General features: G+C 38.4%; 1 protein-coding gene across 1 annotated transcript in view; it reads right to left on the reverse strand.

Annotated features, from left to right (window-relative positions):
- Window positions 1-1,165: 1,165 nt before the first annotated feature.
- Window positions 1,166-26,853, reverse strand: part of LOC133597360 (proline-rich transmembrane protein 1) — a 44,602-nt gene continuing 18,914 nt past the window's right edge. Inside the window, exon 3 of the mRNA XM_061950233.2 lies at window positions 1,166-3,057. Coding sequence (XP_061806217.1) covers window positions 2,905-3,057 — 153 coding nt within the window. The 3' untranslated portion in view covers window positions 1,166-2,904. The remainder of the gene's footprint in view (window positions 3,058-26,853) is intronic.

Genomic DNA, 26,853 nt, shown 5'->3' on the forward strand with positions numbered 1-26,853 from the left:
TTCTATAGAACTGGGCATTCTATAGAATGTCTAACAGAAATTCTATAGACATTACTTTATCTGCTGAAAGGTCTATAGATTGTTCTATAGAACTGGGCATTCTATAGAATGTCTAACAGAAATTCTATAGACATTATCCTTTATCTGCTGAAAGTTCTATAGATTGTTCCATGGAATAAAATTCTATAAAATGGCAGCAGCGCTATCACCATAGCATTGATTAATCTCATTAAGTTGATTCACCAGACTTGAGCTTGTTTTTTGAACAATGCAGGATGTCTCCCTCAATTATGAAAATGTTAATTTTGTATCATTCAAAATTGTGAGGTGTCATTTCAAGGCGGACACCCAGAACTTCGGCAGACTTTATTTTTAAAAGTATATTTATTCCAATAAATCAATTTATTTTTATTTGTAGAGTTTTTGAGTTATCTATAAGTAAAAAGTGTGAATATTTTCGTAACTTACTTTTTTATGTGATAAAATTAATTTTATTGGACTTCCAACATAAATTGATTTAGCAAAACTCAGTTCAAAGGTTTAAATCAGACCTAAAACGTCAGGACCCATATGTCCTGATTGGTCACAAGGAACATATCGACCAATCAACTACGGCGTAATATAAACTACGTCTCGAATCTTGATTTAGGGTCAGAAAAAAACGGAAAAACGGGAGATAATTATTTTTTTTCTTCCCGAGATTAAAAAAGACGGAATTCCGACTTTAGACGGAAAAGTCACATGCCTGCCTTAATCACAAGTGTCTCAAAGGTCTGCACAAGTCACAGCGACTATAAATTAACATACATATTGTTTGGAATTAATATTATTACTTATCGTTCGCTATTTAAGCACAACCATTTTATGTAATTGAAAGGAAAACAATACTTGTACTATTTTGTCGACATTGGCTTGAATTAGTACATTGTCAACAAATTAGAGGCAAGCTTTATCGTGCTGTACAAAGTCCCTTGCAGTATCACCCAGCCCGCGTGATCATCTTGTAACATGACTGGAATGATATCCATGATAGGAGTTTTATGCTGCATGCAGAAATGTCTTTATATGCCAAGTTACATCCCCTTTACAGTACATCGATTGTGGTTTAATAATTGATATGGCAGTGCCACATGTTGGACATTTTAGTGCTTTTATTGTGTGTATGAGACACTACAAGGCCACTACGAGAGACATTAAAAGTCAACACAGATGAATACATCAAACAAACTCCCTCTTGTTCTAATAACTAGAACAAACAGACTTTACACAAGCACAGGGGGCGCGTGCAATCGCCACACAGAGCAAAGTGGGTCTTGTTCTTTTCAAACTTTATTTATAAAGAAAGTCGTAAACACAGAAAAAGGCGTGCATTTTCAGCAGTGGATGAAAGATAGCATAAGATATTCCGCAGAAACAAAAGAGCAAATTTGCTCACTTTACATTACTATTTTGACTACAACAAAAATACAATTGCTTACGTACATTTGCAAATGATTGGAGGAAGCAAAACTTGAGATACACTGAGATGTCCAACACATCTCTCCTCCTGTCAACTCTTTGGTTAGTTTATGTTTTTTCTACATGGCATACATTTTAAAGGGTTAGTCTACATTTTCGTCATAATATATGAGTGTGTTTTAGCACAGAGGTTAAATAATGATCACCTTTTCTTAATTAGTCTGATAATTATGATTCCTTTACAATGGGCTGTCAAACAATGAAAAATGTATTCACGATTAAGGGCATTTTGTCAATGGTTAACTCATAATTAATCGCAACTAATCACAAATTAGAATTGTTTTAAATTTTTAATGAGTGTACCTTACATTGTTTTCTATCAACATGGTACTGGATAATTTGTTTGCTTTATGCAAATGTTGGTTTACTAAACAATATGCAGATTAACATAAAATGGACAAAAAAACTATTTTACCGGATAGTCAAAATATTTAATTTTTTCAAAGTGTCAAATGATTGTGTCTAGTCTTCGAAAGATTGGCAAACACTGTGATGAATCACATTTTAATGGCAAAGTGGAAGGAAGCAACAGTAAATGTAAATCTCAGTACTGTGGTACCTCAAATTTAGTGTTTTGAGATCTTGGCTAATTGTTATTGTTGTTATTATTTCTTATCTAAAAGTTTGTATTTTTAAAGGGAATGTTACATGTTAGAATTGCATAGCTTTTTGAGGAGAGGCGCGGGGGTCAAACACCATCTAAATTGATTTCAATGAGACGTTAATTAAAAAAAAAAAAGAAAGGAAGATACAAGTGTTTTGAGTTAAAAGCTCCGTCAAAGAACCAATTAAGCTCATAAATTGAGGTACTACTGTGGGGTATATAACATTTCAACGTCTACAGTATTCATTTTTTTTTTTTTTAAGGCAAAACACTTCACGCCGAAAGATAATACAAGTCACTTACATTGAAACAAACAATAATGAAATATGAATCTTTGGAAAGGCTGCAGTGGCGAGAGTAATGCCTAGAATCCCTTTAATAATCTTCTTTATTAAAAATGTTATAAAAGTGAATTGTGTGCAAGCAGAAAGTTCACTAAACTGTGAAACTTGGAGGAAGGAATAGATAAAAAAAATCAAGATGTTCTTTTACTTTGTTATGATTAACACAAATTCTTAAAATATTATTTTTAAGTGATAAATGCCTCACACGACAATGTTCTGATATTGTTCTTACTGTATAGTGTGTGGTGTACTTAAACACACCGGCTTTTTTCCCCTGTATTCTTATAGGCCATTAATGACAGCATGTCTATTCTATTGAGTTAATTTTTGCCTCTGTCTGGTGGGTTAGTTTTAAGGAGGAGGTTCCAGCTTGCTTGTTTGAACTGGTGACTCGAACGTGACAGAGAGAATAGGGAGTAAGATAATGGACAGGTATGATTAATGCACCAGAGACATCATGACCACCACGTAGACGACCATGAGGACGATGCCGCCGATGCCGAGTCCCAAGCCCACGTGGTTCAGGGTTCTGGCAGTTCGGCTGTTCCGCTCGGCCGCCAGTTGGTCTCCACTGTGGTTAGCTTCTCGGGCCTAGAGACAAAAAAAAAATTGGCAAATCGTGAAAAAAAAATCTAAATAAAAAAAAAAGTTGAATCACTCATTTACTAAAACAATTGATAGCTGCAGCCCTAATCAACAGGATTAGAACCTCAATTTGAGACGGTAAACTTTCAAACAGAAGGATTTTGCCCACGAAGCACAGCCCCGAACAGGAAACAGGACCAATGTGCCGTAACCGCGCTATGCAAAGGACATCCAAACTGTACTGGATGAACTGCTAACTCTGCATCCACGTCATAAATGTGAAGTTCATGGTTTGGAGCAGAATCAGAAATACTTTAATAATCCCTGAGGGGAAATTAAGATTTTCAGCACAATCCCATTCAAGATCAGACAAACATTACAGGGAGACAGAACATGATCGCTGACGGGTCTGCCAACTTCCACCGCCCCTTACAAAAAAGGTCAGAAATAGGTAAACGCTTTCGGAACCATAACCAGCAGCCATCGTCTGCTGGGGTGTGGGCAGCATAACCAGAGACAAGAGCAGATCCAACAAAGCAACCAGGAGAGCCGACTCCACCCTCGGCCAATTCTCGGCCAGTGTCCAGTCCGCATGGATGAGCGAGGTTACGTCCAAGGAAACCGAGGTGTCCGATACCTACTCATTCAGCCAAGACACTGTGAAGCTCGTACGTCCCAGCACTCAGCGCCAGCTCTGCAGCCCTGTCTCTTTATCCGCATCTCCGCCAGTCTCTCCAAACGGACTCTGGTGTGGCAGAGTATATGTAAAGGAAACCTTTACATACACTCTGCCAAGGGAACCTTTATATATGATTCTAATCAACATTTAAAACAATTACTTGTGGTCTTGATAATATTGGATAGGCTTTCATGTAAATTTTGCATATATTTTTCTCCAAAATCACTTTTATAACCAGCTTTTCGAGTCTCTCTGCAAATGGTTCTTGTGTGGAGGCGTTTGCTTCAATGCAAAAGTATCAGAATTCATCTTTTGAAAATGTACACTGTTAAATATATGTCTTGAAGATGAACATTGCCGCTTTTGGGGACGGTGTGGCGTCAATACAGAGCTACATAAAAACAGGAACGATGCACAACAATGTTATTATGCACATGCTAAGATTAAATTAAAACAATAATTAACAAGTAGTCATGTTGCAATATATTTTCTGTTAGAGTTTAGAGGCTAATCCAATTTCCTAGTGGCCCATCCAGACCAAACAGTGCCGTATAAAATGCTGAGGATAAATAAAGAGGTAAATATTTATTTCCTAGAAATCAGAGCATTAATTAGACAAGAAGAAATGACACCCAAAACTTCAGGCAGTAGTCTTGGCTGAGTCCAGGAAGCCCACATAAGTACATCCGTCAATCTGAGATGTCGCTTACGCCAAAATGCATGAACCTTATGATTTGATGCTTTGGCATTGTTTAACATGTGTATCCAACATGGTGACATTAATAAGTCAGAAACGAGGAAAATAATCCTACTGTAGATCCCCAAGTTTGGTTTCCTAATGTTGTGTTTATCGCTCTCCTTCTATGGGACACATTTACAGTAACTAGCAAGTAAAACGCCAACTTCTGCATACCTGCCAACAACTACGATTTTCCTGTAATGAGAAAGTTTGACTTTCTCATTACGGCAGTGGTAGAAAATACGGTTTTCAAATTAAAAATAATTAACTTAAAAATCGAAGCTACGTAGCCTAACTATATTTCCCAGTAGCTTGGCAGTAGCTTCGCGATTTTCCGTAGCTTAGCTATTTTTAGACCCATGTAGCGGTTAGCTAAGCTACATGCTACAAAAGAAGAGAGAGGGAGAAGAGAAAGAGAACTGGACTAGTGCAACTCCACGGGCACGGGACAACATATACGGATCAATGATTTGTTGGTTTACGTATAAGAAAATCCATGATTGGTTGGTTGGTTTAAAATGATGAGTCACGATTAGTTAAGAGTAGGGCAAAACATTACAGAGAGGCCAATCAGAGGCAAGATAGGGTGGGTCATTGAACTCACAACAGACGCGCACATCCCAAACGACGACGAGAGAGTCGGAGAAGAGATAATATTCAAGCAAAATGTATGACGAAGTGAGGAAGATCATAACCGCACAATTAAGTAAAGTCACTTACCACTTCTAGTTGGACCACAGAACCGTACGTGTGTGACAGTCCATTACATCGTTGAATGGGAATTAAAAAGTGCCTGCCTGCAAATGTATTTTTTTATCTGAGTTTGATACAGGTTGTATTATTTGCACAGCTATGTTATTTACTTTATGTAGAAATAATATTTTTCTATTTTATTTATGTTATGTAATTCTGTGCTACTTAAACAGTTCCTTTTCTGTGCTGTAAATAACCATCTTAACTAACTGGGTTAATAAAAGTGCCAGTGACTGTTTACAGTACAGTTGTCATCCACTTCAATTTCACTTAATATCGCTCAAAAATGAATATCTTTATATGTATATTTTCACCGAAAAATATATCGAGATTTATATCGAATATCAACCATGGCTGAGGCCGAAGGTTGGATAAAATACACATTGTTTTCGACTTTGGTTATATGTAACACACACACACATACACGTGCACGAATACATCTAGTAGGGTTGCACAAAAAAACTATACATGGTAAATGTTAAATGGGTTATACTTGTATAGTGCTTTTCTACCTTTAAGGTACTCAAAGCGCTTTGACACTATTTCCACATTCACACACTGATGGCGGGAGCTGCCATGCAAGGCCCTAACCACGACCCATCAGGAGCAAGGGTGAAGTGTCTTGCTCATGTAACCAATATACATTTGGCCAACGATACAGATCGCCCTATCGTGATAATGCATGTTGATTCTAGTCGTGTCCCGCAAAATTAAGCTAGCTGTAATAGGCTGAATTAAACATGTTGTCAATGCAATGTAGCATCCTGAGCAGTGTTGCGTTAGTTACTGAAAACCAGTAACTAGTTACAGTTACTAGTTACTTTATTTAAAAAGTAACTCAGTTACTAACTCAGTTACTTAAACCAAAAAGTAATGAGTTACTGTGAAAAGTAACTATTTAGTTACTTCTTTCCCCCCCTTTTTTTTTAAGGCTCCCATTAATGCCCTTTTAGCCTTCATTTCAGTACTGTTATTGCACTGGAGAATAATACAATCTGTTGATCAACTTGACATGCATTTGCATCACTGAACTCAGAAAGCAATGTGGTCTACATACAACACACAAAGACAAAGATATGTTTCAAAGGGCCAATTTATTTCAGGCCAGAACAAATTGACAAAACTATTTTAAATAGCTGCAACATAATGGCACTTTAACTTTAAGTAGATATGATCTTTGATCCTAGACACAACTTACATTTAACTAAAATTGTATTTTCTTTGTGCTCGACAAAAGAAAAGTAGTGAGAATGTTAAGACACTCGACTTCTGGCTTCACCATGATGTCTTGTTAGTTGTTATGAGAGTAGCGTATGTGTGTGTGTGTGTGGCCCTTTAAGATATGACAGCATGTGAGGTGAGTGACGACAGTGGGCGAGAGAAGTGAGGGAGCGGCGACAGTGAGTGCGTGCAGGTGCTCTAGCTTGGTGGATGGCTGCGTCCAATAAAGTCACAAAGTTGCAACAAACCGCCAGCCTCGTCATTCACCCTCAGCTGTAAAGACCCACTTCCGGGTAAAGTGAAGGTTGTTAGCCCCGAAGTACATAGGCCCTGGAGGAACGTCTCCCTGCGCCCCTCAACTACGGTCTGGGAGCCCCCACGCCCCCACCCACACAAAGCACGCCTCTTCTTTTCCATGCAGCGCTGCAATAAAACACACTCAGATCTTCTGTTTCTAGCCGATACTACATAAAAAGTAACGTAAAATAACGCAGTAACGCATCATGTAGTAACGGTAACTGAGTTACTGAATATAAAAAAATAACGCGTTAGATTACTAGTTACCGCCGAAACTAACGGCGTTACAGTAACGCGTTACTGTTAGTCCCAACACTGATCCTGAGTGAGGGCTAGCGAGTGCGTCGAAAGTCTGTGGAGCCGCTTCTAAGTTATTTCACCTCCTTGGCCATGAAATAACTCCATCTTTTTCAAGTACTGGAGGACTGGAGGAATAGCTAAACGTGCCACATAACGAGCAAGTGAACAGGAGGGGAGAAGAAGAAGCCATGCTAACAGCGAAGCTGGCTTGAATGTAAATTAACAAAACAGAATCATTTTTAGTACATTTGAACAGAAATGCAGAAGGAACTGCGTTAAAGCATATGAACATTAAATCAGCAAGTAGATTAAGAGAGAGATTATTCGAGAGACAATGGTACAACACCTATACAGAGCAACTACACTGAGCAAAGTTGTCAGATGGGAAACTACAAATTAACGTACCAGAAGCCTTAAACAATCGTATATTGTGGAGAATAACAGAGATCATGTACAGTTTTACCTGCATTGTTGGAATAAAACTGGCACTGGAATAACAGCGCCCCCGTCTGGCTGTAAAGATGTGAGACAATGCACTGTACTAAAAGTGAATAAAGGAAATTATTTAAATATTTCACAGATATTGTTACACCGCCATCCTGTGTTTTGGTATGACCAAAAGTGTGATTAAACATGTAATCTTTCAATGGTTGTGAACATTTGAAGTATCAGTATCAGAATTGGTATGACCAATACTGCCCCGGTAATTATTTGGAATTGGATCCACATTTGTAGTATCACCCAAAACTAATGTGAAGTATCCAACCAACATAAGATTAAGTACTTATTACATTTTAACAGTGTAGCAAGAGCCAAGTTACAACTGAAAGTAACCAGATATTAATAGTAAATTTGCCAGTAGATTAATAGGGAAAAGCAAAACAAGTTTATTTAGTGAGCACAACGTGACCCCGAAAAGGATAAGTGGTAGAAAATGGATGGATGGATGGAATTCGTACACAAGGCAATTCAAAGTGCTGATAAGAGTTTTGAGAAAACAATACAAAAGGAAATTACATAATATGTTACTGCATACGTCAGCGGCCAAATTAGGAGCCTTTGTAGCCTGTTTTGAAATAGTTCTATTATAACTTATATACCAAATAATATCGTGATATATATGGCAATATAGATTTTCCATCTTTAGTCTATGTATTGAAAGGCTCAAATTATCCTAAAACTATGAGATAGCGATATAAGATACCAATGCGATAAGTAGCCGAGAGACGAGCAGCCTGTACCGGTAATCTGTTTTAAAAATGGTTCTCTTATAGTTTGTCTGTCAAAGAATAGATCGTAAATATTTGTTATCGCTGGAAGTTGCAATATATATCACAGTATGGATTCGAGGCCAATCCTATTTTGGGATATATATACTGTAAAGGGTGTTGAGTGACATATTAAAAAAAGGTAGTTTGGATTTCAAATGCAACACTTTTTGTAGGATTTGGTATTTGACCAAAATTTTCCCCAAAAGTTTGCTTGTGTTTTTGTATACGGTCTCAGTTACCATCTTGTCGTGTCATGTAAAATACACTGCACACCATATTTGGCCAACAGTCGGATTAGAGATCGTGCATGTAAAAACAATTCACATCCACATGTCACCAATTGTTTTTGAGAAATAAGACTGATTTAGCGACGTAAATGTGCTGAGGAAATGATCTGGACCTTTCCAAACCCCTGCTTTTAAATGAAATCCATAGTACCACCAACAATCTACATGTATGTAACCGGATCCTCCCCACTCCCACTCAGTAAACTCTGTGCGTCACACAGTTGCACAAACTAAAGGAAAGTGGGCGATGAAGGGGTCTGATAGCGCTTCTGAGCGCATAGTATGTCAAGATGTGTGTGCGGTTAGTAAGTGCGTGAGAACGTTGTGTGAAAGCCGGTCATGATTACCAGCAGCTGCCTGGCTGACTTTCAGTCAGGTTTGCATACTGTTTCAAACACTATGGCGCTGTTCTCAAGAGCCATGTTCGATTTACATAACACATTACATAACCCTGTAGTTCTTAAGCTCTGACGTTTCAATAGCTTATGCTCAATTTACAATTTAAACCCTTAGTGGGGGGCTACATTGCATGAAAAAGTCACACCCAACAGTAGATGTGAAGCTGTCTTTAAACCATTTGGACTAGAAGGTATTGTTTTGGGCTAACAAAACAACAAAAGTGCTACTGAAATGTACTTCCCCTGAACAACGTCTATCCAGAAGACAAAAAAAGCCTTGAACCCTAAAACCTTTCAAACGGTCAACTACTGTACATGAGTTTAAACATTTTTAATGAAGCACAGTTAACCTTTACTAATTATTTCAGTCTTATTTAACATCTGTCTATTTTATATGAACACATTGAGCTTCGATGCAATTTGCCATCACTCTGCCAGATGCACAGAAAATATACAACAACAGAAGGTGACTTTGCTCGTATTTATGTTACGGTTCATACACCTGCCGCCTCTCGGAGCGCACCTCGGGACACGCCCACGGGCGTTCTTCTCCTGCGCGGCTGCAGTCACTCTGCAATCAACACACCTGGCGCTGATGAGAATCCTGCCTTCATAAGCCAGCGAGTCCTGTGTTCCAGTGCCAGAACGTAGCTACTTGTACAGTAAGCCTTTCACGTCTCTCGCTTCTTTGTCCATGTGCTTTCTCGCTCTTTGTGTTTCCCCTCCCTCGTGCTCACCGTGTCTTGTCTTGTGTCGTCATCCAGCAACCCTTCATCATCCCCTGGTTTTGAGCTGTGTGTCTCATCTTGCTGGGTCCCCTCTGGACTCTCTGCTGCCTTCCTGGATCTCACCCGCACGCCTGCCTTTGGACCACAACGCCTCGCTCCAGCCCCTGACCTCCTGCCTGTCCCTGGACATCTGAGCCTGCCTTGTCCTTTCTGGACTTCCGCACTGATCTCAACACACACCTTCAACACCACCTGGTAACACCCCTCATATACCTGCTACACATAGTCACACCTTATACATTTGTTTTAAGCACACACTTCACATATATTTCAATAAACACGCTGTAAGCTAACGATGTCCCTACCTCTGTGCCGGCTCCTTCTCCTACCGTACCGTTACAATTTAGTGGCTGCAGTGAGCACTTTTGCACTGCGCATCCTCTTAAATCTGGGCTTCAAACTTGAAACTGCTACTTTTAACTCATGCTCAATGTTAAGCTGGGATCTGTATTTGGTTTTCTGTGCAGCTACAGTAGAAAACACCATGTTACAGAAATAGGATGGTGCAAAGGGTATAGTAGAAGTCATAAAACAGTCTTTCCTCATTTCCTGCTATAGTTACGGTAAATCCAAAGACAATGTATAGTTTATAGCAGTGGACTTAAACTCAATTTCCCTGGGGGCCGTTGGAGGTACAATCGGGGAAAGGCTGAGCCACACCAAGTATTCACTTCTGAATTACAAACCCCGTTTCCATATGAGTTGGGAAATTGTGTTAGATGTAAATATAAACGGAATACAATGATTTGCAAATCATTTTCAACCCATATTCAGTTGAATATGCTACAAAGACAACATATTTGATATTGAAACTGATAATTGTTGAACAGTTTAAGAAAAACCTTTCTCAACCAGCTATTGCAAGGAATTTAGGGATTTCACCATCTACGGTCTGTAATATCATCAAAGGGTTCAGAGAATCTGGAGAAATCACTGCACGTAAGCAGCTAAGCCTGTGACCTTCCATCCCTCAGCCTGTACTGCATCAACAAGCGACATCAGTGTGTAAAGGATATCACCACATGGGCTCAGGAACACTTCAGAAACCCACTGTCAGTAACTACAGTTGGTCGCTACATCTGTAAGTGCAAGTTAAAACTCTCCTATGCAAGGCGAAAACTGTTTATCAACAACACCCAGAAACGGCGTTGGCTTCGCTGGGCCTGAGCTCATCTAAGATGGACTGATACAAAGTGGAAAAGTGTTCTGTGGTCGGACGAGTCCACATTTCAAATTGTTTTTGGAAACTGTGGACGATGTGTCCTCCGGACCAAAGAGGAAAAGAACCATCCGGATTGTTATATGCGCAAAGTTGAAAAGCCAGCATCTGTGATGGTATGGGGGTGTATTAGTGCCCAAGACATGGGTAACTTACACATCTATGAAGGCGCCATTAATGCTGAAAGGTACATACAGGTTTTGGAGCAACATATGTTGCCATCCAAGCAATGTTACCATGGACGCCCCTGCTTATTTCAGCAAGACAATGCCAAGCCACGTGTTACATCAACGTGGCTTCATAGTAAAAGAGTGCGGGTACTAGACTGGCCTGCCTATAGTCCAGACCTGTCCCCCATTGAAAATGTGTGCCGCATTATGAAGCCTAAAATACCACAACGGAGGCCCCCGGACTGTTGAACAACTTAAGCTGTACATCAAGCAAGAAAGGGAAAGAATTCCACCTGAGAAGCTTAAAACATGTGTCTCTGAGCTCAGTTCCCAGAGTGTTGTTAAAAGGAAAGGCCATGTAACACAGTGGTGAACATGCCCTTTCCCAACTACTTTGGCACGTGTTGCAGCCATGAAATTGTAAGTTAATTATTATTTGCCCCCAAAAAATGAAGTTTATGAGTTTCAACATCAAATATCTTGTCTTTGTAGTGCATTCAATTGAATATGGGTTGAAAAGGATTTGCAAATCATTGCATTCTGTTTATATTTACATCTAACACAATTTTCCAACTCATATGGAAATGGGGTTTGTACGTTTCATCTATCCATCCATTTTCTACCGCTTATTCCCTTCGGGGTCGCGGGGTGCGCTGGAACCTATCTCAGCTACAATCGGGCGGAAGGCTGAGCCACACCAAGTATTCACTTCTGAATTACGTTTCAACCATCTGACTAAATCTGTTAACTACTTCTACCAGCCGCTATCGTGGCCTTGAGCTATAAAAGTTAAAGTTAAAGTGCCAATGATTGTCACACACACTAGGTGCAGTGAAATTATCCTCTGCATTTGACCCATCCCTACAGGGGAGCAGTGAGCAGCAGCGGTGGCCGTGCCTGGGAATCATTTGGTGATTTAACCCCCAATTCCAACCCTTTATGCTGAGTGCCAAGCAGGGAGGTAATGGGTCCCAATTTTATAGTCTTTGGTATGACTCGGCCGGGGTTTGAACTCACGACCTACTGATCTCAGGGCGGACACTCTAACCACCAGGCCACTGAGCAGGCCTTAAGTGATTATAACTTAAAAATTGTATGTAAAAATGTATAAATTCACACTGTTGAATTTCCCAGGAGATGGTCAGAGACATTTCTGCTTGATTACCGCAAGTTACTCTTTGTATTGCCTGATGTGTGTTACACTAAACTATGAAATTAAGCAGAGGGCCACAAAATATGGGCCTGCGGGCCGCAAGTTTGACCCCTGGTTTATAGTGTAATTTTATGTTGATTATGCATACAATTACAATGACACATCACATATTTCCAAAGAGTAGGAAGAGGCAGAGCTTATTTAATTCTACCCATTTTCCATTTCATAGCAATTACTAACACAATTGTTCACTTCCTGTTCTTAATTTGTTCTTCCTGTTCTCAATTTGTTAACAAATAACGTTCTAAATAATTAGTTGAACAGGTTGTAATTCACAATTAGATAAATAAGATGTATTTATTTTTTCAAAGTAAAGTCTAAAATGTTTATCAAAGCACTTTGAGTTTAAACATTTTTGTAATGTTTTGGCAAAGGTTGTGTTTCTCTGGATGGAAAAGACAGGAACCGGCAGAAGCAGCATGCAGGTAAGAGTTATATTTAATCTAACAAGGCAAAATACAAAACAAGGGTCGTGTCACAGGAAGTGGCACGACCCACGAAGAAAGGCTCAAGCTCAACAGAGCATCGCTTCAAAACAACAAAAGTAGTAGCGTCAGTAAACCTGAACAACTCACTGTAGCAACAGGCTGGTACGAAACATTACTGTCGCCAGTGGCAAACAAAGGACCTGCAAGAAAGGCAGGGTGAAACAGGCATTTAAAGCTCTCTTATTAGTGATCAAGAGCAGGTGAGTCGCCTGATCACTATCAGAGGCAGGTGATTTTAATCAGCGCCATAGTAACAAGAATTTAAACAAAATAAAGAGCGCTGAAACTGAAATAGACTTTAAACATAGGAAAACTATAACCAACACAAAACAAGACATGACAAGTTTCTTAAATTGGATCATATTAGTACTATACATTGATTGACTTCATTGATAATCAAGTTCATAATTTAGTTCAACATACTGTTATATTAAAGCTGTTAAGTGTTTTACATACATATACATGTTTTAAGTTAGATTTTTCGTTAAGGTTATATTTCTCCTCTTTTTTTTTTCATAAGAATTGTTGTACATTTTGCGTAGCAGGTAATAGTTTGCATTGTGCATAATTTTAGCTCTTTGCAAATGCACCAAATTAATTGAATTTCAGTATTTTTGATTCAATAAATAAATAACGGGTTTGAGCGTTCTCTATAAAAACATGATGTATTATTCTAACTGACTTTTTTTGTAACACGATTAGCAAGTGAAGTGTACTTTTATAGTTATTTCTCCATATTGCCACACAATAACTCAGACGGTAACACTAGCGAGCACTAGTGAATATGGAGTGATTTTGGTCCAGTACATATTTTGCTTTATTCATTATTGGCGTATTTCTTGCCACCTTATGTTGTATGTTTTTTTATGAGATTTCCAGTTCATTTAATAATCAATTATTACATTAAATTATTAATTATTACATTTGGTTTATTTTAGTCTGTCAATGTCAACTATTTGTATTTGTTTGACTTTCTCCTCTACTTTACCGGAGAGCATCATATTAGTTTTACTAAGATTCAAAGATAATCTGTTTTTGTCAAACCATCTTTTTAATTTGTTAATTTCTTCTGTTATTTATTGTATTAGCTTTTGTGTGTTTTATCATGAATAAAACACAGGCGTGTCGTCTGAAAATAGATATTACTTTAGGTCCTTCATAACTTTACGAATGTCATTTAATTAGAGATCAAACAATTTTGGTATAAGTATTGATCCCTGGGGTATGCCGCTAAATATATAGCATTGTAGATGTGTGTTTGCCTCTCTTCACATATTGCTTCCTGTTAGTTAAGTAGCTTCTTACCCAGTTCAAGACCAACTCTCAGATACCATACACTTCTAATTTGTTAATTAAGATATAATGATTGTGTGAAATACTTGTGTTAGAGCCATAAACACTGCAGCTGCAAACTGTTTATGATCAATTGCATTGGAAATCTTTCCTGTTATCTGGATTATTGTCATCGATGTTGAGATGTTGGCTCTGTATCCATATTAGTTATTTGCGAGTGTTCCACTTTTATTCATGAATCTGTTTGTAAACAATGTTTCAATAATATTAGAAAATTGTGGAAGTAAGGAAACAGGTCTATAGTTTGTATATTGTTGTTTGTCTCTATTCTTATTAATCGGTACAGTTTTTGGTATTTTCATTTTGTTTGGGAATTGATGAAATGATGGGAAATGATAGGTTGCTGATATACGTTAAAAGGTTCAGAAAGCTCTTTAATACATTTTTTTTATCCTTTTCATATCAATTTTGTAACAATCAGTTGAGGTCTTGGATTTACATTTATTCACACTTTTGATGATTTCCCTTTCTATCTCATCTGTGAGGAAAACCGAGTTGCGTTCTGCCTGTGGAATCTGGAATCCTTCCCTCCAGATTTGGTCCAATATTCACGAGGGAGTTATCAAATATTTCAACTACTTTGTTCATATTGTCAATTTTTATGTTTCCGTCCGAGAACTACCAAGGATAACCCTTCTTAGCACATTATTTAATGATGCTATTTACAAGGCCGTGTATCTCTCATGTTCACACTTTATAAAAGCAGCAATGGTACTTTGCAAATAAACACAATGCCTATACTGTGTCCTCCCAGCCCAATTTTTCTCATGAATACCATTCAGTGTTACCAGTCAAGTAAGTAATACAACTCTGCCACATACAACATTGGCGTAAATATTACAGTTTGCTGGCCGAGCATAGTGAGAACAAACATGGCTGTATTCCTCCAATGTCGTTTGACGCTTAATGTTTTCCCACACTGCCGTGTGCAGTGTTTACTTTACATGACACTGATGTTTGCAAAACCAATCCCATGTTTGCAAAGCCCAAGGGCCAGCTGGTACTGGACAACAGCTGAAGCTGGACTTCAGTGGTCTATTTATGACCTTGCAACCGGCTAGCACTGGTTCTACTTGTGTGATTTGACATCGTTGTACAGTGTGATTGTCCTGATAAACACCCAAAATACAGTATCATACGTATCCATTACTTTGTTCAACAAGCCTTATGACCAGAAGCTTCTGTCATCAAAACCGATTAAAAACATCTTTAATGTCAGAGTCTCATGGTTGAACTTTGTTTCAGACACAAATATTGCCTGTCTCTGGGGGGCACTTCATTGTCTCATTTGTTTCACGTGGACTCAGTCATTCTGTCTTTGGCTTGTATCTATTTACCTATCTTAGTTTCACTTGGGGCAGCCCTCCACAGTGCTTCCCCAAGTGAAATTAAGATAGGATTCAGGGGTGAGTGCGTGTGCCTCACAATAAAAAAGTCCTGGGTTCGATCCCCGGTGTGGAGTTTGCATATTCTCCCTGTGACTGCGTGGGTTACCTCAGGGTACTCTGGCTTCCTCCCACCTCCAAAGACATGCACCTGGAGATAGGTTGATTGGCAACACTAAATTGGCCTAAGTGTGTGAATTTGAATGTTGTCTGTCTATTTGTGTTGGCCCTGCGATGAGCTGGCGACGTGTCCAGGGTGTACACCGCCTTCCACCCGAATACAACTGAGATAGGCTACACCTCCCCCCGTGACCCCTAGAGGGACAAGCGGTAGAAATTGGATGGATGGATGGATGGGGTTCACCTGTTTCTTTTCAGCCCTGGTTGACTTATTAAATGGCACTGTTGTCGATTTCGGTGTCACTGTGAGTTTTAGTTGCCTCATTTGAAACAAAACTTTCTGACTTTTACAGCCTGCACTCATGGAAGTCTATCCATTCTTGGCTTTAACAGGTCTGCCGCAAACAGTAGCTTCTTTTTACAATGCCTGTAAAATGTTCCCCGATAAGAAAAAGACTCTGCCTTCAATAGTCATTTCAGAGGTGTAACTAGGTTTGACACTCACTTTCCCTGCCCTTATGTCTTGTAATGTCCAACGAGTATTGTCGTTGATTATGTAATTGCGGGAAGCTGTATTGGTGCATTAAAGCGCACAAACCTGCAGCAATATTCACTGGGTTTTGTGTAAAAAGCAAAGGTTGAATAATCTTCAGTTGTGGTTCAGATTACTGAAGTGCGATATTACGATACATATCGTAGTCCGACATAAAAATATCAATCGTACGATATATTCCTGTATTGTTTATATTGTAATTGTAATGCCAAGGCTGCAGTCAGCTTGGCTAATGTAACTGCAACAACGGCGCTGCTTTGCGGTAGCACTATTAAGTCACTTGAAATAAATATACAGCGTTAATACGTGTGAGAGTAGTTGGGAGAATAAAAGTCAACAATTTAGCAGAGTCGGTGAGCACAATCAAAGCTAAATCAATATTCAATTGTGCAAATTGAACCTACAATCTGGGCTCTCTCAGAGTGATACTGAGAGGAAAAAAGACAGAGGTGGTTTTAAGTACCGCTGAACAGAGTACGAACGCCTGCCAGAAGTAATAATAAATAATAACAATAATAATAATATATTGTATTTGTTACACATCTTTCGTTTGAATACATCTTTAAGTGCAACAGTTCAAACCAATGTTTAATACAATAAAAACTAAGTCATTGAAACAGATAAAATACTATAACACTATCAGTGAAACATTAGAAAACAAAACATGCAAAATTGTTTATTTTAGTTATATAAAAAAACAAACTAAAAAATAACTAAGTGTGTGTATCAGTACTTTTGAGCACATTCAACAATACCACCATCATATTGATAACTGATAATTTTGCTCACAATAACCGTAATAGAAAATGTGGAAATCTTTACATCCCTAGATGTAATCCCTTGATAGACTATTTCCAATTCAAATGTCCTAAAAGAATAATGAAAGCTTTTGGCCAAATATAATTTCAATTGATGAACTCAATAAACTGACCCAAATGAACAGAATAAGCTAGAAAGTCAAAAAAAGGGAGATGGAAATAGATTGGCCATGTATTGAGAGAGACAAATAATAAGTCTATAAATAAATGATAGCCTTGACATGGCATCCAGATGGCGGGATGAAAACAACATGGAAAAAGAGTATCAAAAAAATGAAAAATAAAGGAAAGAGAATAGAAGAACTGGAATTAAGTCATAAAGCATGCTACCAACAGGACACAATGGAAGATGGGCGTGAAGGCCTTATGTGCCACAGGACACTAAGAGGAAAGGTAAGGTAAAACATCCCTAGATGTACCGTATGTAAACAATTTACACTTATACAAATTTTGGATTGTTTTCTGTATATCTGTAGCAAAACAGACTGAAAACGTTACCTTGTCAAACCCAAGCGGCTGTTTTCTGATAGGGGATTTTTTTTAAAGTATTTATTTTACAGGCCGTGAAATATAAAGTATTGTATGATTATACGTCAGCAGCCTAAGGGAGGAGCAACCTGTAACCGGTTTTAAAATAGTGTTAGAGTACCGTATTTTCCGCACTATAAGGCGCACCTAAAAACCACAAATTTTCTCAAAAGCTGACAGTGCGCCTTATAACCCGGTGCGCTTTATATATGGATAAATATTAAGATTAATTTTCATAAAGTTTCGGTCTCGCAACTTCGGTAAACAGCCGCCATCTTTTTTCCCGGTAGAACAGGAAGCGCTTCTTCTTCTACGCAAGCAACCGCCAAGGTAAGCACCCGCCCCCATAGAACAGGAAGCGCTTCTTCTTCTACTGTAAGCAACCACCCGCCCGCGTAGAAGAAGAAAAAGCGCGCGGATATCACCGTACGTTTCATTTCCTTTGTGTGTTTACATCTGTAAAGACCACAAAATGGCTCCTACTAAGCGACAGGTATCCGGTTCATGAAAAGACGCAATCTCTCCATCCGCACACGGATTACTATTTCACAGCAACTGATATTCCTGTGAACCGCACTGTGGATACAACGGGAGCACGTACGGTGAATATTCGCACCACAGGGAATGAGAAGTCATCCTTCACTGTGGTTCTAGCTTGCCATGCTAATGGCCAGAAACTTCCACCCATGGTGATATTCAAAAGGAAGACCTTGCCAAAAGAGACCTTTCCAGCCGGCGTCATCATAAAAGCTAACTCGAAGGGATGGATGAAGAAAAGATGAGCGAGTGGTTAAGGTAAGTTTAAGTTTACGCGAAGAGGCCGGGTGGCTTTTTTCACGCAGCTCTGTCCATGTTGATATACGTATGTTTGTGATTGCACATTTGCGTACATTTTGGGAGTGAACAGAGTTGTTAGAACGCTGGTTTTTAATATATTATTAAAGTTTGACTGACCTATCTGACTGTTTTTTTGACATTCCTTTAGCGCAGTTAGATGCGGCTTACAACACGGGCGGCTTATAGGTGGACAAAGTTTTGAAATATGCCGTTCATTGAAGGCGCGGCTTATAACCCAGGGCGCCTTATGGTGCGGAAAATACGGTATTATCTTTATATGTCTTAAAATTAGGGATGTAACAGTAATATAAATACACTGGTATTGCTGTTTCACAATTTCTTACAATAAGTCGTGGCTTTTGACAGTGTGCAGTGTCGGCAATGAGTAAGAGGAAACAGCCTGAAAACGCTGCCACCTCAAACCTAAACGGCTATGAACTGGCAGTTGGTGTTGGGTTTTTTCCAATTCTATATGAGAAGATGTGACTTGGTGAAAGCTTACGGTAAGTTGACCCTGGCCTGCCCACCAGCTCAAAAGTAAGACCCCTATCAGATTGGGTTTACGGCAACGGCAGATTTATCGGGCAAGAGAATGTTTTTCCACTATGTAGCTCATTACGTCCAGTATGTGTGATTTTTTATGTTAATTTTTCCCATGATCCCAAACACACCGTACATGCCTCAATGTGGATTGGCGGAGAATGAGGAAGTGTTGTTGTGTGTCCGGGGAAGCACAGAGACAAAAGTGTTTGCACTAGAGGTAAAACCTGTTGGAATTGGGCCGGTTGTTATTATACTGTAGGTTTCGCAATTATAGATAAAAATGTATGTGGCTTCTTCTGGAGGCTACAATACATTATAGTACTTTAATTTGGTTTCACGTAAAAAAAAATGTATTTTAAAGCTGTGGCGGTGTGCAATGTTTAGTTACATTAAGGGAAAACCCTACACTCTCATCTGGGTCACAGCACCAGTGTATCCCAGGTGGTTCGGCCTTCTGCCTTTATCCCATTCCGCACAGAGACACGAACCCTAGTCGTCCGCATGAAAGGCGAGCGTGCTGACCAACAAGCTAAAGGCCCAGGCTGGCAGCCCAGCAGCCAGCACTACTCTTGAAGTAGTTGGGGTTTACTAACATACTCCTGGCGCAGCCACACTGGTGAGCCACCGGTACATTACCTGGTTAGCTAATGTCAATACCTTCATAAGTGGACATAAATGACTGCTTATTAGATCCCGATGGCCTACTCACATCCTTACTTCTACATGGAGTGCACCTGTAACATAAATTAGATTGGTTTGCATCATTTGGATGATGAATTGCACATTGGTTGCATTTAAGACGTTCTTTGTGAGGACAGGAAATACTAATCCTAGCATCAGCCATGGGGTAGAGAGTACAAACAGTGGCTTATATTGTCCTCTGTCTTTTGATGCGAAACTACAAGAACAAGCTGACGATTTGGGGAACAAAGAACCCTTTTATGACATGCTGTCCCAGGACCCCAACAAAATGCTTCGCTTGTATGGATGATCTAAGCAGGGGTGTCATACTCATTTTCATTTCGCAGTTATGGCTGCCCTCAGAGGGCCACATGTAATGGTGATTAATATATAAATATTAATTTACAAAGATTTGCCTCATGATATTATGACACAATTTGTACATGGTAAAAAAATAAATACTTAGTCGCCAGAATTTTACCGTAAAAAAAAACAAACTATAAAATGTGTTTTTACAGCATATTACTGTAAATGAAAAAAATAGTACCACACTTTTCAAATGTGTTTTTTGGCAATTCCAACTTTGACCAGTTGTTATGTAGAGTGGCGCTTTCCATCATTCTCAGCAGACAGCATTGCAAAATGGTTAACCCCCCACCCTCCTCTTACGCGAGGTCCACCCAGGAATGGGGCTATATGAATCCCTTACCTACTGTATAATGATATAATATTTGACGCATTATTAGATTATTTCAAAATGTCAAAGATATGTGACTGCATGCAGTAGAAGTAGGGATGATGTTTGTTAAGAAATTATCGATTTTGATGCCATTATCGAATCCTCATATCGAACCGATTCCTTATCGATTCTCTTATCGAATCCAGATAGGTTGTTGTATATGGAAAAAAAAACACACAATACTTGGTTTGACAAAAGCTCACTTTTATTTTTAAGAAAAAAAAAAAAGAAGAAGAAAAGAAATATTGACTGTTGTGACCCCCAAATTTTTTTTTTTATAAAATAAATAAATATTGACTGTTAGTGCCCCTTTAAGTGGGCCACCTAAGAAAAATACATACAGGGAAAATCCTGCATTCATTTGTATTTTACAGCACTTTAAATTTGAAACAAATCTCAGAGTAATGGTGTTGTTTACTTTTCGCTCCATTACATGTCAGCAAAATACAATTATTAACCTACTTGTATTTGTCTGTGTTCACCAAGTTGAAGGGGAGGAGATTTTTCACCATCATTCTCGTTAGCTTGCAAGTAATGTTGTTACTCTCCTCCTCACTCATCTTGCAGCGCTCTGCGTTATACCTCGCCATGGTAAATGGGTTCACGCTCTGTGCTACAGAGCAAACACTGCCGTGGTCACTCTGGCTGTCATAAATTCATGAATGTCATCATCTGAAATAGGATAACGTTAACATTATCTTAATTCACATCTTGCCAGCACTAGTTTATTAGACAGACCTGTAAACTCTGTAGTGGTGTAGGCTACAAGATACCGTTAACTTTATCAGACACATACAAAAAGGCTAACGTTAACGTTACCGTTAGCCACTGACTATGCTTAGGTAACATTAGTATAGCTAACATTACTGCAGTCCTGGTTGACATAAAAGGTAATATTATTTTAGCCTAAAGGCTACAAGTGAGCAGATATGGAAATTAACCGGCAACAGTTAAAGTTAGTTACTCACCGGCACTATCACTGGGACTGCAGGTTGAAGCAGAGGAAGAGGGGCGTGCTTCGTCATCTCTGTCGCTGCTTCTCTACGTGTCGAAGACAACGACACGTTGCTCTAACCTTCAGGTTATGTACGGCCTGAATATGTTTCAACATGTTTGTTGTACTGCTCCCCTTACAGGAAAGCGAAGCCTGGCAATAATTGCAGATAGCCGTTTCCTTGTTGTATTTCTTAGTAAAGTGAAGCCATGCCTTGGAGCGTTTTTTTCCGGTCCATTGTTGTTGCTGCTTCTGTATCTGCCGCCGAATGACTGAGTTACGTCATTTCCTGTGACATGCCACAGGACATTTCTTTTTCTTTACTATAGTGGCTTCGAAAACGGGAACCGTTTCTCAAAAAGGGATTTGAATCTATGGAATCGGTTCTTTTCTTATCGAACAATCGGTAGAACTGGTTTTCAAACATCATCCCTAAGTAGAAGCGTGCATTTTTTCGGTCAAAAATGTAAAAACATATATATTTAGTAAGAAAAGATCAAATACTTTATAAACACATACTATTTCCAGGCGTTCGCGGGCCATATAAAATGATCTGGCGGGCCGGGTCTGGCCCCCAGGCCTGGAGCTTGACACCTGTGATCTACAGGATGGAGCTGTCAAAATATCTTACTATTTTTATAAGGCACATTAAACCCAAGTAATTTATATATCATCCTTTCGAAAGCTGACACAATTGCAACATGAATTATTGTGCCACAGTCAAATGACCAACAAATGTTGACTGTATAAATTCCTGATTTAGCAAGGTAGTGTTGCTGACGTAAGTGCTTATAGATTTGTTCAGCTTTTTTTGTGTTGGTTTAAAACACAAGAAGCAAACAAAGAGACTATTTGTTAGTTATTTGTTTTACTACACGGTAATCAAATGTACACAGTAAATTGGCTCTTACTGACATTGTGTTGATGGACTTTTGGTAATTTTGTTACCAAGTAAGATTGTGCAAAAAATGTATCTGATGAGGAATAGATTAATATGGTGCACATTTGCTAAAGTTTTGATGGAACTGTCCCTAATCCAGACTAAATAATGGTACATTCTTGTTATCCAATGCAGCACATGTAATTTGCACTATTGCGTTAGTTTTTTTTGCTTTTGTTGACTTATATTGTGTTTTGACTACAAGGTTATCACGCATGGCTTCACATTCATTGCCATCTGCTGCCGCTTAATTGTTAGAGCGCACCTGCTTGCCACAATGATGACCAATTCCAAATATAGGACTATTTTTAACTTTTGTTTGTAGTTCAACCTTGGCAGTGGTGTTCATTCATCTAAATGCTACGCTAGTTTCATAAAATGTCTCCTTTGTTGCAAATGGGTAACTCCGTTTCCAAGAGGCTTTCTGGAGCATTCCTTTTGCTCTCATAGACATTGTGGTTGAAATGCCATACAGAGAATGTTAAGTAGGACACATTCCAGGAGCTCGACCCATATCTCCCCAGCACCTACTGTATCTATCTAGTCAAATTTTTTCCTCTTTAATATAACCATTTATAGTTTCCACGAGGTAATTTGCGGACTAGTTGGCAGCTAGCGATTAACACTCTCATTGCCAGCTAGCGATTAGCACTCTAGTTGTCAGCTAGCAATTAGCACTGTAGTTGTCAGCTAGCAATTAGCGCACCAGTTGCCAGCTAGTAATTTGCAGACTAGTTGTCAGTTAGTGATTTGCGAACTAGTTGCGAGCTAGCAATTAGCACACTAGTTGCCAGCTAGCGATTATCGTTCTATTTGCTAGCTAGCAATTAGCGGCACCACTGCTATTGTTTAAAATTTTTAGTATTGCACAATAACAAGGTGCCATTATGACCAGTTTCCTATAAAAATATTTTTTTACAAGATAAATGAGTAGGGGTCCCTGCTCCAGTTTGGAGGGCTTTGTTCTGGACAACGACCCCTGTGCTAAAGAAAACGGTAGAAGTGAGTGAAACTTTGGCTACATTCTTTTAAATAATTAAAGTTTTCGTTATATCTCTTACAGATTTATGTTTTATTTTTCAGCGTTATGAGGGTCTCCTTTACTTGCATTAAGAACTGCTTTTGGTTAATATTGGTGGCTCTAATGAAAACAGCTGCCAACAGCTAACTCAATGCCATACCAAATATCGATTCCAGACATGTATCTGTTTTGGGTGTCCTATTTCAAAACTCTACTATAAAGGCAAAGTCATAAAAACTGGCTTTTCCTGTTCAGGGTGGGTGGGATCTGGATCCTATCCCGCTAACTTCAGGCAAAAGGCGGACTACACCCTGGACTGGTCAGTAGTCCATCACAGGATACACGTAGAGATATACAAGCATTCATACCATCAGTGATCAATATCAATAAAAAATAGTTGTACAGTATTTTCTTAACAAAATTATGTTTCCACCAAAATCACAGCACTTTTGATGAGACTGGGGACATCAACCTTGTTGAGGTCTGCTAACTTGCTAAGACCAACGCACTTTCTATCCAGAGAGAGACTCTGTTGTGCCACATTAATTTGATCTTGGTGGTGGCCATGTGATGGCCGCCAGCCATTCTATTTACAGACAATGCAATGATGTCTTTAAGAACAGATGATATTTGATCCCACATACAGTATATTATTCCCCAGTGGTTGGAACTTAACACACATTGCTCAACACTGTATACGAAGCAAACTCCTAATACGAAGCTGTCAGTTCAAATGTTGTTTGTGTGTAAAGTTAGACACAAGACCAGTGGTCATCAACCAATATCTCATTCAAAAACCAAAGCAAGATCTACACCTGCGTCAACTATATTTTATATGTGAATAATATATATATACATATGCCCTTATGTGGGCTCTGTACCGAGGATGTCGTTGTGGCTTGTGCAGCCCTTTGAGACACTTGTGATTTAGGGCTATATAAATAAACATTGATTGATTGATTGATATACATATAATTATTAATTAAAAAAATTTTTTTATGAAAAAAAAAACTATATATGTATGTTTTGTTTTTAAAGACAAAGCTTTGTGTCGTTATAATTGGCTGATTTAAACAGTTTGGCTTTTTTTTCAATGTGTTTCTTGCTGTTATCCCAATTTTTGCTGGTGTTTTTTGTAATGTGTCTAGGGCCAATGACAAAGGAGTCAAGGGCCACAGATGGCCCCTGTGCCGCACTTTAGGCACCCCTGCTGTAGAAGCTAAATGTTTATGGCCACTATAGTGTTAGTACTGTTTAGTTTAGTTTATTAAGGATCCCCATTAGTCTACACCGCAGTGGAGACTATTCTTCCTGGGGTCCAGGCAAAAAACATCACACAATCACAAAACAAAAGATTACAAGGCAGTACAACATGATCAAATAATAAAATGTTGTAATACAAAAATAACAACAACAAAAAAACAAAAAAAGTAATAATAACTTCGAGTTTACATAATAATGTTCATACCAAAGATAAAAAGAGCAATATAAAAATAGATATATATATTTTTGCAAAGATAAAACAAAGAACCAATGGCCTAAAATATACACATTAGTGTACCAAAGACAAACAATAAGTGACGAAAAAGTACCATCAATCCATTTTCTACTGCTTGTCCGACAATCAATAAGATAGTCAATAATCAATAAAAACAGTCATGACATTAGGTACAATCTAGAATAATCTCTTTCCGCAATACTTTGGGTTTAAGATGGGTGAAAGCATCTCTTAGGGCTAGCCTGGTACCATAGTTGTGACTGTCATTAGCAAGCAACAGCTGGGAATACAGATATGAAGGTTTATGGTATGTATAGATTTAAAAAAAAAATTAAATCAAACTACAAGCTAGTCTTTCACCAACTCTCATCCATGACAATTCAGTATGCATGATCTCAACGCCGGTCCTAAATGAGCAATGGAGAGCTAGTCTGGCAGCTCGGTTTTGGGTAAACTGGATTTTATTTAGTTCTTGTTTGGATGCATTAGACCAGATTGCTGGGCAGTAGTCAATATGTGACAATACAAGGGATTGTATAACTTGCTTAGTAGTTGTGTTAGTTAAAAAATAGGCACTTCTTCTTATGATTGAAATGCTTCTGCTCTTTTGTGTTACTATGTTGTTAATGTGAGTGGCCCAAGATAGTCTTTCATCTATTGTAACTCCCAGCAACCTGGCCTCTTTAACTTGTTCAAAGAAACATTTAATATGCGTTCCTTTCTCTGAGCATGTTTTGAGCAAATAACAAGACATTTTGTTTTGGAAATATTAAGTTTCATCTTATTTTCTGTAACCCATTTAGAAATCTGCATGACCTCGTCTTGTAGTACACTGCTCAGGTATGTGCAATCATCAGCATAAGCATATATTGTTGTGTCATCTGCGCAAATTGCACAGCAACCATTCTTTAAAATACATGACATATCATTTACATTTACAAATATTGAGTATAATAAAGGTCCCAGGTAACTTCCCTGGGGAATACCACAATATAATGTTTTAATATTTGAAAGGGTTCCATTGAACATGACACATTGCTGTCTGTTGACTCGGTAGCTTTTCATCCAGTTAATCGCTGAGAGTTTAAAACCATAAGCAGACAGTTTTATAAGTAGTAGTTTGTGGTCAATAATATCAAAAGCTGCTCTAAAATCTAATAGCATTTTGCCAACTAATAATTTACTGTCAATTTGTTTTAGCCAGTCATCTGTTAATTGTATGAGAGCTGCATGAATGGCCAGTTTTATATGCACGTTGAAAGTCTGAATTAATGTTATTTATAGAGAAATAATTTTGAATTCGCTTAAATATAATTGTTTCCATTAATTTTCCTAATACTGGTAAAATGCTAATTGGCCTACTATTCGATCCAGTGAATGCTTCTTTCCTATTTTTTGGTAGAGGAGTTACTCTAGCAACCTTCCATACTTGAGGATAGATTCCTTCTTTAAAACTTAAGTTAAAAATATAGCATATCGGACTGGCTATTATTCCAGTTGACAACTTTAAAAGTCTACTATCTAGATTATCATGACCACAAGGTTTGTCAGATTTCAATTCAGACAATAGATTTTCAATTTCCAATACATTAGTGACTGAGAATTCAAATTTACATTCTTTGTCCTGCATGATATAATTTTTAATAAGTGACTCAGATAGAATACAATTTACAGGAAACATGCTATTTCTTATAATATCAACTTTACTTATGAAATAATTGTTGAAGTAATCAGCAATTTCTTTGGGCTTGGTGATAAAGCCTTCGCCTGATTCATACTGTATATGTGTTCATCCTATGGTCACACATGGGACGCGGGTTACATGGTTGTCTTACGTCAGCACAGGAAGTAGTAAAATCATGTTCATCTGGCAGGTTTTTCCTCTGTGATAAAGAGTAAGTAAGTAAGTACATTTTATTTATGAAGCGCTTTTCAAAGATAAAATCACAAAGCACTGTACAAAACATAG

The sequence above is a fragment of the Nerophis lumbriciformis genome, linkage group LG04 (assembly GCF_033978685.3).
Source record: "Nerophis lumbriciformis linkage group LG04, RoL_Nlum_v2.1, whole genome shotgun sequence".
NCBI classification, from domain to species: domain Eukaryota; kingdom Metazoa; phylum Chordata; class Actinopteri; order Syngnathiformes; family Syngnathidae; genus Nerophis; species Nerophis lumbriciformis.